Raw genomic sequence first — 14,557 nt, 5'->3', positions numbered from 1 at the left:
CGGCCTCACATCCTCACCTGAAGCCGCAGGAGGTAGTCCACAGTACAGATGATGATGTTAATAGTGGTTGTATTCCCTGTCTGTGTCCGTAGGTAGTTCTGGAAATCTAGGGAGATGAAAAGTCACTCATTTATTGAGCATCTACCATGTGCTAGGGGAGGTGCACAGGGAGTCCTTTATTCATTTATGCAATAAATGTTTATTGAGGGCCTATTGTATGCCGGAAGGCATATAATCATTAATTTACTTAATAACTCTTTATCAGTACCTACTATGTGTTAGGGGAAGATGGAGGATCATTTATCCATTTGTCTAATAAATATTTATTGAGGGCCTACTATGTGCCAGATGTGGTGGAGGGCCAGTCATTTACTCATTTTTTTCCCCAAAATATTTATTGAGCACCTACAATGTAGCAGGGGGAAATGGAGATTCAGCCTTTGTTTGTTCACAAAAGTTTTTTACTGAATGCCTGCTATGTGCTGGGGAGATCGGAGATTGGTTATTTATTCATTCATTTATCCAAAAAATATTTATTGAGCACCTACCAAGAACCAGAGGAGATAAGCATTTGTTATTTATTTGTTCATTTATTCAATATATATTTATTGAGCATATACTATATGCTAACGGGAGATGAAGATTGGTCACATACTTTGATACTACAAATTTCCTGAGCATTTATTATGTGCCCTGGAGATACAGCAGTAAAAGAAAACAAAGTCCCTGCCCTTGTGAAGTTTATATTATCATGTAGTAATTTTTCAGTCTTTTCTAATGGCAACCTACAGTAGGAAATCCAGTACATATTTACACTGAGACCCAGTACGCGTGTCTAATCTGAAATTACATCCACATATACCTGAAACAGAAGTTTCACATACCCTTACTATGTGCCATACATTCTGCTATTTTCTGTCTTGTACTCGTCTAGTTAACTACAAATGAATTCTGAACTCAACCCACTAAATGTGTAGTTCTCAACCTCCCAACCCGGGCTGCACATTAGAACCACCTGGAGGATTTTAGATATCCCAGTGCTCAGACCCCATCCCAGACCAATTAAATTAGAATATCTGAGTGAAACCTGATCTTTAGTGTCTTGTAAAGCTCCCCAGGCATACCAATGCGCAATTAGGAATGAGAACCTCTGCGATAAACTTGATTCACGACCCTCTGGTGAGTTGGTTCCCACTATGAAAAACATTGTTCTATGGCAGAAAGCTGATAACTGTTAGAGCTGAGTGATGGCTTCTTGGGGGCTTATTATACCATTCTCTCTACTTCAGTGTGTGGTTGAGACGTTCTGGAATAATAATGATGATGATGATAAAGGTTGTGATGGGGGAAGCTCAGGGGGTTGGAGGAGCCCAGAGGAGATGCCTGACCCAGACAAGGTGTTCAGGGAGGGCTTCTTGGAGGAGGGGACCTCTGACCTCTGACCTGAAAGATGAGTAGGAGTTGACTGCGCAAATTCCTCGCTGTGTGACCTCAGGCAAGTTATTGAACCTCTCTGAGTGGCAGACTGTGCCTCGGTTCCCCCATATGTAACACGGTGGTCACAATAGGCCCTACTTTAAAGAACTTTGGTGAGGTTTTAATGCTTTAGCATATATAATGAATTGAGGACAGAACCTGGCACATAAGTGCTCAATAAACAGTAGCTGTTCTTAAAGGGCCTTAAAGAGAGTGCTGAGGTTAAGAGCTGCACTTTGGAGCAGTGACTCTCAAAACATGGGCCCAGACCAGCAGCGTCAGCATCTTCCGGAAGGAAACCTGTTAGAAATGCAAATTCCTGGGCTCCGCCCCAGAATTACCAAATCAGAAAATCTGGGATGGGGTCCAAAAGTCTAGTTTAACAAGGCCTCCTGGTGATTCTTAGGTACGCTTGAGTTTGAGAACCACCTCTGTAGACTCATTTGCCAAATGACCAATTCATCAAATTATCAAGGCAATGAAAACAAGCTTCAGTTAAATCCTTTTGATGTTATAGCAATGTCATGTTGCCCAGGATGGCTTCAACAGCCCTTGAAAGTTTTTTTCTCCCAAAGTTTTACTTCCACCTGATTTCCCTATAGCCACTTCACAATCACTATAGCAGGCTGAATGTCCATTTTGCCTGGTTTCACATTACAGATGAAAAGTATACTCAGATATTCAAGATTTTATAAGCAAATGGACAGGCTTTCCCATCAACCCTGTTTTCTAATTCCTTTTTCTGTGTTCATTTAAATCAGACTGTATGCCTAAATGGTTAATACGGCTCCCCGGCCTTTGTCTGCTCTGAATGGCACTGAATACTCAAGACATGCAAGGCCTCTGAGATTTGAAAGATATTTCAAATATTTATTCGACTGGGCTGGTTAATGAATCCACAAATTTGGGCAGAGGACCAGATTGCAAATTTGGTGGGAGAGAGAAATCCCACCGAAAGAACATTCTCATTTCCCAAAAGTCATAGACCCAGGGAATAAAATTCATTCTAAGCCCCAAAGACTGATTCCACCTTTGTTAAAGAAAGAAAACCCCAGTCACATGGCATAAAGGTATTTAATAAACCTTGAAGAAAAACTAGCTGTGGACATAAGAGCTTATGATAATACAAAACAATGGATCATGCTTTATCCTTTGTTGAAAAGAAAAAAGTAAAGATTAAAGATGTTTACCTTAAAGAACACTAGCCAAGTTGGGTGCAGGTTCTATGGAGGTTAGATTTATAATTACTCCCATTCTTGTCGTGAAGGTTCACTTCTGGGCAGTCTGTGGTTTCTTATCACCCACTAAGTGTTATAACCACAACCTTGAGACTGTACATGTTTGTCATAGGAAACTGCGTTGGGTACAATGTTTACTGTTCAGAATTTCAACTATTCCTTTAACGTAAGCTGTGTGCCACACGAGGTTATGTTTTCTCACCAATGATGTATTTAATTAACTTGCTGTGTCATCCTTGATCTGGTTATATTGCCTGAACCAGAACAAAAGTTGTGAAAACTCAAACTTGTTTAAGTTAGGAAAGAGTCTGTAGGCCTTCATCGTGGCCAAGTATTTTATAAGCAAAATTAATAGGTGGTTCTAATAGATTCATTTAAAAATGCCAGGCAAATTTTCCCTCTACAGACCCAGAGTATGGCAATCTACCACATTTACTGAACTTTGGCAGCTGCTGCAAAATGCCTGTGGAAAAATGGCATGTGGCGAATTGCTCCTTTGTGAAAATTGATTTGGGGCCAAATTGGGTTTTGGCAGATTGCTTTTGGGGAATTGGACTGGCTAGAGGAGGTGAAAGTGAAGCAAAGTGGCTAGGCTCCAGACATTCAAGAGAGATTTAGGAAGGTGGGCAGGCAGCACTTGACACTGGCTGAAAGTAAAGAATGAACGACAATGGGATTGAGGACAAGGCCTGGATGGGGGGATTGAGGCCATCACTGATAAAGGGAAGAGGAGACTGGAGATTAACTCAGGCAACCCTTCCAGGCCGACCCCAAACCCTGGCCTTCTCTCTCTGTCACCCAGCCCTCCTCCTCACCATTATTGTGCCCCTCGCAGAGCAATTGCAGGAATCGGAACAGGTCTTGGGTGAATTCATCATCTGCCATGACCTTCTCTCCTGGGTGGAAGAGGGGGGGAAAGGGCCAGAAGGGATCAGATGCGCCAGGACACAGCACGCATGCACACGGCCCATGCACACTGCACACGCATGCACACGGCCCATGCACACTGCACACGCATGCACACGGCCCATGCACACTGCACACGCATGCAGAAAGCATGGGGCGCGCAGGGAGGAGCAGCCATCACTTTAAAGACAGCATGAGGTCCACGGGCATCCATGACACCAGAGTCCAGGACATCAGCAGATGGAAACTGAGGTGCCCTGAGTTATGAAGCTGGGGCCTCAAGTGTCTGTCTACGATATCAGTGTCCCTTTGATGTCACCACCTGTGTGACAGCTGGGAGTGTCTGTCGACCTAGCAGAGGTTCCGGCTGCTGTTACCTCCCTCAGCCCCCCTCCAGGACGGCGTGGGGCGGTTAATGGATTATGGGGGTCAGAGTCACTTTCACGCAAAGGCTCTGAGCTGGAGGGGATTGAGCAGGGGGATGGAATCCAAAGCCAGCCAATTGGCTCTGATGCCTTGAAAGCAGCCAATCCAGGAGAAGCAGAGGGGGAGGCGTGTAAACATGGGCCAATCAGAACGGGCATCTGAAAGAAGCCAATCACTGTGGGCTGTAGGGGAGGGAAGGCTAGATAGTGAAGGTTCGGGCCAACCAGAGCAGGCGCAGAGGAGGCACGCACACCAATCAGAGTGGCTGCTTGGGGGCAACCAATCTGGTTGGTGGATGGGAGCCGCAGACTCGATCAACATGGGGTCGCGGGCGCAGAGAGCAGGGCAGGTGGGAGAGGGGTTCACCCCACCTCGGGACTGAGAATCTGGGTCTGGAAGTCCGAGAACATCCAGCTGGAAAGGGATCTTTGCCATCTTCTCTAGCTTCTATTTTACACATGGGGAAACTGAGGCTTACGGAAGGTAAGAGTCCCATGTGTTGTTAGTGGCTAATCTGGGACCCGAATCTTGGTCTCTGGACCCCTGATCTCGAGACTTTCCTCGGGCATGGACCCTCCCTCCCCTGGATGACCCAAATCCTCAGCCCCCAGGTGGAGGGGATGGTTCGGGGTTAGAAGCAAGGGGTGGCAGTAGCACAGCACGGGAAATGGACTAGGGGAATTACCGTTCTGGCGGTTGATGACTGGGGCAGCCAACAGGATGAGAGGAAGAAGCAGAAGAAAAGAGGGAAAAAGAAAGGCAGAAGGGGACAGAGAGAGAGACAGAAAAACACACACAGAGACATGGTCAGGGATGAAGGCACAGACACAGAGAGAGAAACAACCCACAGAGAGAGAGAGCGACAAGGAGCAAGGAAGCAAAGAAGAGAACAAGAAGAGGGTAAAAGCAGAGAGGAAGAAAGAAGAGGGAAGAGAAAGAGAGAGATGGGTAGGTACAGGTGGAGAGGCAGGAGGCGAGGATCAGGGCAGAAAGGTTAGGCACGTCACAACACGGCAAAGAGGAGACTCGATTAACTCAGATTAGGGACATTAATGAGAGAACAGCAAGCAGGGCTGGAGACTTGGGGCATGTGGAGGGTGGGGTCCATGTGGTGATGGGTGAGAGAACACAGAAGGACACCCAGGGGTGGGACCATGGGGAGGGAGACTCTGGAGGAATGGGGGGGGGCAGGACTGGGGACCACTGCAGGGGGGAAACCTGGGCATGCTCTTGGGGAGGGAAGGTGTCTTGGTGGAAGGGAGCTCTGGGCAATTGGGGGGGAGGGGGGTGGATCCTGAAAGAAGGGGATGCCCCAGGGAGAGGGAAGCCCAAGAAGGCCTCACCGGTTCCATCCTCATTCACCATGCCCAGCCCCTCTGCCTTGTTCTGTCTCTCGAAGGCATTGAGATCCAGGACACTGAGGGAAAGAAAGGAAAGATGGTGAAGATGTGCTGAGGCCTCTGCCCTCCTCTCTTCCAGAGACTGGTAGCTCCCCCACGGTGGAGGGTGGTGAGCCATCGTAAACCATGAGTGAGCTGAAATCAAGAGGAAGCAGAAACCAAGAGCTGAGAGAAGCTATGCAGTGGCAGCTGTGAGGTCAGGTGGGGCAAGGATGAAATGTATAAAAGTTGAAATCAGAAGGAAACAGAAACCATCAATTAGCAAAAGCTTCAGAGAGGCAGTGAAAGTCAGTCAACCGCAAGAGGAGAACAAAGGCAGACGGTAGTGGAGCCATATGAATAGGGGTCATCGGAAAGAGCCCCAAGTCCCTGCTGCCTGAGTGTCCCTTGAAGACTCAACAAACTTCCGGCTCCAGCTGTCTGGATCCTTAATACAACCCGTTCTTAAAGTCTGTGGCATTTTGCCTCCCTTATCGTTCCATGTGAATCCTTATAATAAACTCCCTATTATTTGAGCTGGTCTGAGTGTGTCTCTCTTCCTGGAACCAAGAGAACAGACCTGGAACCGGAGGTGGTACGGGGACTGGGGGCTCAGCCACACCAGGCAGCTTCACTAAAGACATGCACTAGAGCCCACCTGCAGGTTTGCATCAGCGCCTGGATACTCTGGAAGAAGCCAACTTCCTTCTTGTCCTTCAGGTAATCCAGCATTTTCTGCAGAGGGGGTGGGAGTGGAGGGGGAACTGGGGGTCGCACAGGAACCTCCCACCCCTCCCAGCTCCCCTCCCAAGTCCCTTCGCCCATTACCTGCTGCACATCGGCATTGCCTCCGTTCAGGATGGAGATGCCCAGCTTCAGGGTGGAGGACACCATGGCACCCGTCTCTCCTGGAGGGGATGGGTTGGGGGGTGGGGTAGGCAACGGATGGTCCACTCAGTTTGGGAGCAGGGTTCTTCACTCACCAGAAAACAGCCATCCCGGGGGATGTCAGAGAGTGGGGCAGAGGAGAGTGCAAGGGCGCGTATGCAGGGGTGATCAGCATTGAAGGAATTGGTGATAAATTGCAAGGCAAGTGCGTGAGTGCAATCCACATGCATGAAGGGTGGGAGAGTGTGCCCGCTGGGTCCACAGGGGATGGGTGGGCTGGGGACAGGATGGGTTTACTCAGGAGGAGCTGAATGCACGTGCAGGGCACCTTTGCAGGCACTGATCATCTGGAGCACCATCTCCGCGGTGCCCCGGTTGTGCAGCCGCGCCTGCTGGTACAGGAGCCTCTGCTTCTCCATCTCTTTCTCCTGCAGCAGAGCCCGGCCCACGGAGCTGAGTGAGTCCAGGCTCACCAGCCCAGCCTTGCCCTCTCACAGGCTTGCCCTCACCGCTGCCCTTCCTGCTCCAGCCACATCCCCTGGCTCATTCCTTCAACTGTAAGCTCCTTCTATCCCCTGGGACTTAAGTCTGCGATTTGTCTCCTGCACCTACACAGGGCTGGGCATGGAGCAATCGTAACCTGGCCCCATGCACCTCCAAGGGGTCAACGGATAAAATCCCAGGGGTCTGTGAACATGGATGGGGAAAAAAGTTATATATTTATATTTCCCACCCTCCATCTGAAATGTAGCATTTCCTTCCATTATGGATGAGGCCATAAATCACAGCAGTATTAGCAGAATCCGTGGCTGTGTCATCCATACAAATCACAGATGTTTCCATATCACATCATTTTTGAAGACATCTCGAAACATCACTTTTTTTTTTTTTTGGCCGCACTGCGCAGCTTGCGGGATTGAACCCGGGCCCCTGGCATTAAAAGCACCGAGTCCTAACCACTGGACCACCAGGGAATTCCCTCGAAATATCACTTATGTTCATCACTACTTATCAATTACAGTAGCTACTGGATCCACTGTTAGTTCTTGTTATTTGGTAGATTAATAAAGAAGTACAGAGATTACTGTATCACAAATTTTTAAAGCAATATTTTGACAACTATTTCAATATGCTTGTTTCCTCTGCTATGGATTCGTTTTATATATTTAAGTACATGATTCTGAGAAAGGACTCATCGGATGCCAAAGGGGACCCTGACAGAAAAAAGGTTGAGAAACTTGGGGAAATGCTTGCTGATCACCTTAATGAGTGAAAGGATGGGTTAATTGCATTTACTAGCTCTTTCTCACTGCCTGGCCTTTGCGTAAGCTGTGCCCCTACCTGGAACACCTTTCCCTTTTTCTTCAACTGGCACATTCCTTCTATCCTTCTGCTCAGACATCCCTTCCTCTGAGAAACCCTCCCTGAAACCCTTGCCCCCGGGCTGGATCAGGCGTCTTGCCTGGGCCCGCATGACCCCCTGAGCTTCCCTGGCTTCCCCCCGCCCTGACCCCTCTGCCCGTGCCTCCCCATTCCCGCCCTGACCATTTTGCTGGAGCTCCCCTCATCACCACGGTGGACACTCTGTGCTGTTACTGTCTGCTTGATGTAGCTGTCTCCCCAGTAGACTGGCCTGGCCGCTGCTATGTGCCCAACATCACCCAGCCCAGGGCCGGGCCCAGAGCGTTGCTCTGTGAACACATGCTGACTGAATGGGGGATAATGAAGTCAGGATCCCCCATCCCTTTCTTCAGGGACTACTTGATCCCACCTACCTCAAAGGAAAGCTCAACCTCCTCTTCTTCAGCTTCGCCATTCTCCCCTCCCTCCTCCAGGTGGCAGCTCTGGGGATAGGGCATCAGTTAGAGATGACGGTGAACAGAAGAGATACCCCAGGCCAGTTCCAGCCCTTTCAGTGGACAGGCATTGCAGCTGAGGGGGAAGGGAACCTGCCCTAAATGGGGGCAGGGCCTCACCTTTGCCATGATATCGGCATACGCTATATACAAGTAATCTTCATCCAGTTTGCTGAGGAAGTAAGTGGGGAGACAGTCAGGACCCAGTAGAGAGGAACCCCATCTTATAACAGCTTCCAGTTTTCCTTTGGAGAGCCACCCCTCCCCATGCTCAGGCTGTGTGGTTCAGATGGGGTAGGACTCTCCATTGCCAGACTGGGCATGTGATCAAGGCTGAGCCAATCAGTACTTTCTATCTGCTTGGCTACAATAATAGGTAAGAGATGGTCATGTGGTCCACTCTGGTCCAGTGGAATTCATTCTGGGAGTTTTCTGAAGCTATTGATAGAGCTGCTCCCTTTCCACTGGGGTTGCTGTGATGGTGTGATGGAAGCCTGGAGCTTCCCGGGCCATCTTGCCACCTGACAACTGGTTGGCTCACCTGACAACTATGACCAACCACCTCCTTAGGTCTCCTCTATAATAATAATACTAATAACCGCAGAAGTAATGGCCAGCACCCATTGAGTTTACTCTAGGTTGGTTTCTGTTCCAAGCGCTTTGTATATAATAACAAATTAATTCTCACAGTAATTCAATTAGGTAGATATATAGTTAACCCTTGAACAATATAGTTTTGAACTGCACAGGTCCACTTATAGTGCATTTTTAAGAATAAATACTGCTACAGTACTATACAATCCATGGTTGGTTGAATCCATGGATGCAGAACCGCAGATATGGAGGGCCAACTATAGAGTTATACCTGGACTTTTGACCACATGGAGGGTCAGTACCCCTAACCCCTGCATTGTTCAAGGGTCAATTGGATTACTAGCCCCATTTTACAGATGAGGGAAACTGAGGCACACAGATCCTTCTTCGCCAGGGTCATAGAGCTTGTATTGGTCATAGAGCTTGTACTGGGATTCAAACCATAGAGCTTGTACTGGGATTCAAACCTGCATAGTCTAACTCCAGGGTCATTGCCATCCCAGAGGACAGAAAACAGAATACTCAGCTTCCCAGTCTCCCTTGCAACTTGTGGTGGCCTGATGTCAGAATTCTGGCCAATGAAACATGTGCAGAAGCCCACCAAGGAGAGCTTTCCTTGGACAAAAAGATTTTGGTCTTGCTTAAGGGAAAGCCTTTCCCCTTCTTTCTGCCTGACATGTGGTCGTGACGCCTGGATGTTCAGCATCCATATTGTAACCACCAGGCAACAGCTCAGAATGGCTGGGCAGACATCCTGAACGAGCCTGGGTCCCTGTCAGCGTCATTGTGCCACTGCCCAGCCCTGGACTCTCTACCTCCTGACTTGATATTACATAAGAAAAACAAATCTCTGTGCCTCCACTTCCTCATCCACAAAAAAAAGTTGATAATAATATCTATCTCATAGTGTGACGATTAAGGGAGAGGATCTATATGTCAAGTGTTTAGCATGATGCTTGACACATAGAAAAACATTTAATAAACACTGCTATTTATTCCCATGACTGCCACTAGCCCATACGAAGCTTTTGTGTGAATTAGAAAAAGGCCCCCCTTCCTCACTGCCATCTGTTGGAAATTTGTCATGATATTCTGATTTTCTCCCTATAATATACTGTAGTATACTGATTTTGTTTGAGCAAGACATTTTCTTCTAGAAAAAGCCTAAATCAATATTGCCTGTGATGTGAACACTTCAGAGGAGATGCCCTTGTGAAGTGCTCAGTCTGCACAATGGTACGTGGGAGCTCTGCCTGTCCTAGTAAAATGATATTAGAAGATCCGCTATGGGGCTCCCACACAGAGGGTCTCTCTTGAGTAACAGGGAGGTTGCGGGAGTGGGCAGAGGTAGCGGGTTTCTCTCTGGGACCTAGGAAGGGGCCTCACCTCTTTTCAGTCAGGGCGGTACGGCTGAAGTGCAGGACCAGCTGGTGCAGGGGGTCTGGCTTCTTGTCCTCCACCTCTTCCTCCTCCTCCTCCTGCTCACCAGCTTTCTGGAGGGAGGTGTGGGGCTCGGGGGAGGGGCTTCTAGGGTCCCCACCTGTCTCCCCTCTAGCCCTGCTGGGCTGTTTTTTTTTTCTCTTCCCCCACATCCTGCACCCTCCCCTGGTTCTGCCCAAGCCAGGGGCCCTGGTTCCCATACCCCCCAGTGCGAAGGGCGACCCACCCCTGGAGGTGTACAATGGACGGCTGGGCCCCAGTCCTATTCCACTCTGCCCCGACACTCCCAGGCAGGCCCCAGCTCACTGAAAGGTCATCTATCATGCGGTCCTCGAAACTGTGGTCTTCAGTCAGGATCCACGCCGCCTTGTAGCTCTCCACAAACATGTTACAGGCCCGGTGCCTTCGGGGGAAAGATGTGCGGTGTCGCCGAGACCTCCCCATCCACGCCTCTCTGTCCTCCCACACATCTCCGCTCCCCAAGACCCCACTGGGGTTGACACTCCATCCTCTTGCCTCTTCAGCCACTCTTTCTCCAAGGCCCCTAGAGGTTACCTCCTCCATGGGGGGGGGGTGTCTTACGTGGGCAGGTTGTACAGGGGGGTCATGCGGAAACAGGCGACGACCGCCCTCCGGCGCTGCTTGGACAAGAGCTTGTGCCACACGGCCTTCCTGGACTTATAAGGGTGCTCGATCTGGAGGCGGGATTATCTGTCACGTCTCCAGACTGTCCCTGGTCTGATTCTCACTTCCAGCCCCGAATGAAACTGCCCATCAGTGCCCACGTCCAAATTCAGGCCCGACTCACAGGGCCACAGAAACACCCTGGCTCCACCCACAGAGTCAAGGTTCTGACCTGTACTACTCTGCTTACAGACTGAAATTTCCCTCCTACGCCCCGCCCGCAGACCCGGGGCCACTACCCAGACCCCGCCCCAATCTCCAGACCCGCCCAAGGCACTGCCCGCAGAGTCAAGGCGTCTTCACTGGGCCTGACTCGCAGACCCAAAGTTCTGCCCCTGTCGCCGTTCCCAGGCCCAAGATTAAGCTCCAGGTCCTACCCCCAGATCAAAGTTTCCATTCTAAGTCTCGCTTTAAACTCAACTGTCACCACCCCCAACAGATTAAAGGCCCGCCCCTTGCCCCGCTCAGAGTCCCAAGGTTCAACCGCAGGCCCCGCCCACAGGCTCAAGGACCGCCCCAGGCCCCGCCCAGAGACGCAAGCTTCGGCAACTCAGTAGTAAGACACCTGCTCCAGATGATAGAGCACTGCAGACACTTCCTGGACTCTGCGCACGATTTTCTCCGGGTTGTCAGCGTCCTCCTCGCGGCCCGGGAGGCCCCGGTACAGGGCCATCTGCCAGCGTAGAGAAGGGGAGCCTTCGACCTGAGAGGAGGAAGGACGGTCAGCATGAGGCCCCTCCCCTGCCCGCTCCCTCCTCTCTCAGCCGGGCTTCTCGGAGCGCCCCTCTGCGCAGAGTTGGCTTCTCCGGCCGCTCCGTCCCCCATTCAATGCTGTGATGATTCACTGGGGTGCCGAATACAAGGTCCCTCTTTCGATGCCTGATACATAGTAAGTGCTCAAACGTCGGCTGTTACTCTTGCTATTAACCCGACATGCCCGTTTCGGTTGCACGTTAAGGAGGAGGAGGCGTACCTTTCCCTGAAGGTGAAGGTTGTTTTGCAGAAATTCCCGGACCTCCTCATCTGTGTCTTTCTGGGGAGACATGACAGGCTGGGTCACTCTGGAGGGCCAAGCGTCCTCCTTGACCTACAACCCTTTCCCTTCCAGCCCCATCACCCCAGCAACTGGTGAGAGGCTTGTGTGGGGAAGATCCGAGAGAAACTGAAAGGATCCACAGGTCAGGAGTGGTCAGAGAGGAGTCCTAGAGGGGATCAGAGGCCACAGAGGCACCTTGAAGAGACAGGATTAGAGGGGCCTCGTTGGGGGTGTGAGAGGAGGTAGGGGGTGACATGAGGCTATCCCCAAATGTCAAAAAAGGTCAGAAGAGGGTCAGAGTGGAGCTGGGAGTAAGTAGGAGATGGGCAGGGAGTTTCTGAAGATTAAGAGGTGGGTGAGGGGGATTAGAAGGAGACGATAAGGTCAGCAGAGGTCATAGGGGGTCAGGCAGATCACCCAAGTCACTGGTGGGGTTTACACGGAGGCTAAAGGAGGGATCAGTAGGGTGGGGTTTCCTTAGGGTCCCAGGAGAGGGGGCCCTCATGATGAAGTTAAGTGGGCAGAGGGGCCCAGGAGGGCTCTTAGGGATCTCAGCAGTACTCAACAGGTCCTAGGAGGAGAAAGGGGGTGCTTGTGATATCAGGGGAGAGTCAGTGGTCTTCAGGGCCCTGGGGGTTAGTAGATTGTCAGGGTGCTTAGCAGGGTCCTGGGGTTCTAGGGGTCTTGGGGCAGAGTCCTGGGAGGGCTTCTTGGGTCCCTGAGGCCAAAAAGGATCAGGGAGGGGGGTTGTTATCCCATACAATGGATAAAAGGGGTCCTGGGAGGCCTCTTTGGGGCCCCAGAGGGCTCAGAAGGATTCAGGGGCAGGGTCAATTGATCCCAATCACCCTTGAGACCTCAGAGGTTTCGGTGTGGTCCTGCGGAAGAAGCCATTAGAATCCTGGGGGCTACTTAGGGTCACAGGGTGCTCACTGGGCCCCTGAGAGTCTTTGGGGGCTCAGTTGGGTGTCAACAGAGTCCCGGGGGAGGGGTCAGCAGGGTCCTGAGGGAAAGATGTGGTGAGCTGGAGAGGTCAATGGGAACCCAGAGGTTCGGGGGGGGGCCAATGGGGTCCTGAGGGGCTCAGTGGGTCCCGAGGGACTTGGGGAGGTCCTGGTAGAGGGCTTGGAGGAGTCTCAGGGGGGCTCATGGTGTCTCAGCTGGGGTCCTCAGGGTCCCAGCAGGTTTGGCATGGCAGGGGGGTGGTGCTCAGTAGGGTCCCTGAAGGCTCAGTGTGGTCCTTGGGTCCCAAGGGTCTTAGTGGCCTTTCCAGTTTCCAGTGGGGTCCCAGTTATGGTCCTTTGGTCCCAGAGCTCTGAGAGCATCCCAAGTAGGGTTCTCAGCATCCTGTGGGAAGGCTCAGGGCATCCTAGGAGGCCCAGTGAATCCTCAGGCTCCTGGAGAAGGGCTCAGTAGGGTCCTAAGGGAGGGCCCTTAGTGGGATGCTGGGAGTTCAGTAGGGTCCCAGGGGCTTAGTGGGAGTGCTGAGTGGGATCCTGGTAGGTTCTCAGAAAGGGGCTGAGCAGGCACCAGGGCATAGCGGGTCTTGGCCAGTGTAATGAGCTCCTGGTCAGTGGGTGCACACATATTCAGGCCGATGGGCAGCATCTTCTTGAGCGTGGCCACAATCAGCGATGTCTGCACGGAGTACCGGTCCCCCCGGCGCTTCTTCTTGGTGCGTTCCTGGTCTGAGCCACCTGACTGTGGGGACACGGGGGCTCAGCGCCAGCCTGAGTCTCAGCCTGGCCCCTGCTCCAGCCCCAACCAGCTACCATTGTCCACACTCCAGCCCCCGCCTGAATACTAGGCAGCCCCGTCCCATCCCAGTTGCCACCCCAGACCTTGCTGATCTTTCACTTCAGACCCCCATCCCTGACCCCAGACCCTCCCAGACCCAAGCCTCTGTCCCAAATTCCAACTTCTACCCCAAATCCTTCCAGATTTCCCTCCATTCCAGGCTTTCTCAACTTCTAGCAGTCTTCTCCCAGAATCGCCCCAGAATTTTCAGTAGGACACCCCTCCTGCCCCTACACAACACTTACAAGCCCCCCTTCAGAGCCCAAGACAGAGTTCCCAAGAATGAAATGAAGATGTAGAACTGTAAAGAGTCCCAAGAGACAAGAGAAGTTGGAAGAAAAAGAGAGAGAGAGAGAGACACTGAGAGACTGAGACAGACAAGGAGACAGAAGATGCAAAAAAGATCCAGAAAGATCTGGAAGCAGAAGTACAGAGCACAGAGTCCCACAGCCATGTTCTGGAGCCTTGGGTGCAGACCCACGGCCTGGGCCACCCCAGTCATGCCAATGAGAAGCCCCGGTGACAAGCTTCGGCCAGAGCCGCATCCATGCCAGCCTGTGATATGGAGCATGGCCCATGTGCCAGCACATGCAGCACCTCACTGGGTCCTCACGAGCCCTGGGGCTGGGGGGCCACTGACTGGATGCCTTCCAAAGCTCAAAAGGTTAATACACTTGTCCAAGGTCACACAGCTAACTGCCAAGAGTCAGGATTCTAACCCAAGTCCATCTGATTCCAGAGCCCAGGCCTTAAACCCCAGCCATGCACGTGACTTTCCCACCCCCATTCCCATTCCCTGGGACCTCAGTCCAAAGTGCTTTGAAGCTTTGGGGAAAG

General features: G+C 51.3%; 1 protein-coding gene across 4 annotated transcripts in view; it reads right to left on the bottom strand.

Annotated features, from left to right (window-relative positions):
• Positions 1–14,557, bottom strand: part of RYR1 (ryanodine receptor 1) — a 116,732-nt gene that overhangs the window by 35,607 nt on the left and 66,568 nt on the right. For 2 of the 4 annotated variants that reach the window (XM_057533766.1, XM_057533767.1), the window contains 15 exons: positions 13,454–13,624; positions 11,861–11,920; positions 11,453–11,590; positions 10,786–10,898; positions 10,510–10,606; positions 10,150–10,256; positions 8,290–8,341; positions 8,089–8,157; positions 6,642–6,741; positions 6,254–6,333; positions 6,084–6,160; positions 5,390–5,463; positions 4,732–4,749; positions 3,530–3,610; positions 18–106 (listed from right to left, as the gene is read on the bottom strand). In XM_057533766.1, the coding sequence (XP_057389749.1) occupies positions 18–106; positions 3,530–3,610; positions 4,732–4,749; positions 5,390–5,463; positions 6,084–6,160; positions 6,254–6,333; positions 6,642–6,741; positions 8,089–8,157; positions 8,290–8,341; positions 10,150–10,256; positions 10,510–10,606; positions 10,786–10,898; positions 11,453–11,590; positions 11,861–11,920; positions 13,454–13,624 (1,326 nt within the window). The remainder of the gene's footprint in view (positions 1–17; positions 107–3,529; positions 3,611–4,731; positions 4,750–5,389; positions 5,464–6,083; positions 6,161–6,253; positions 6,334–6,641; positions 6,742–8,088; positions 8,158–8,289; positions 8,342–10,149; positions 10,257–10,509; positions 10,607–10,785; positions 10,899–11,452; positions 11,591–11,860; positions 11,921–13,453; positions 13,625–14,557) is intronic. The other 2 variants (XM_057533764.1, XM_057533765.1) reach the window with 1 other exon arrangement.

Source organism: Balaenoptera acutorostrata, chromosome 19 (assembly GCF_949987535.1).
Source record: "Balaenoptera acutorostrata chromosome 19, mBalAcu1.1, whole genome shotgun sequence".
Classification (NCBI taxonomy): Eukaryota; Metazoa; Chordata; class Mammalia; order Artiodactyla; family Balaenopteridae; genus Balaenoptera; species Balaenoptera acutorostrata.
Note: the sequence above shows the minus strand (reverse complement) of the source record. Positions and strands in the feature narration are given on the sequence as shown.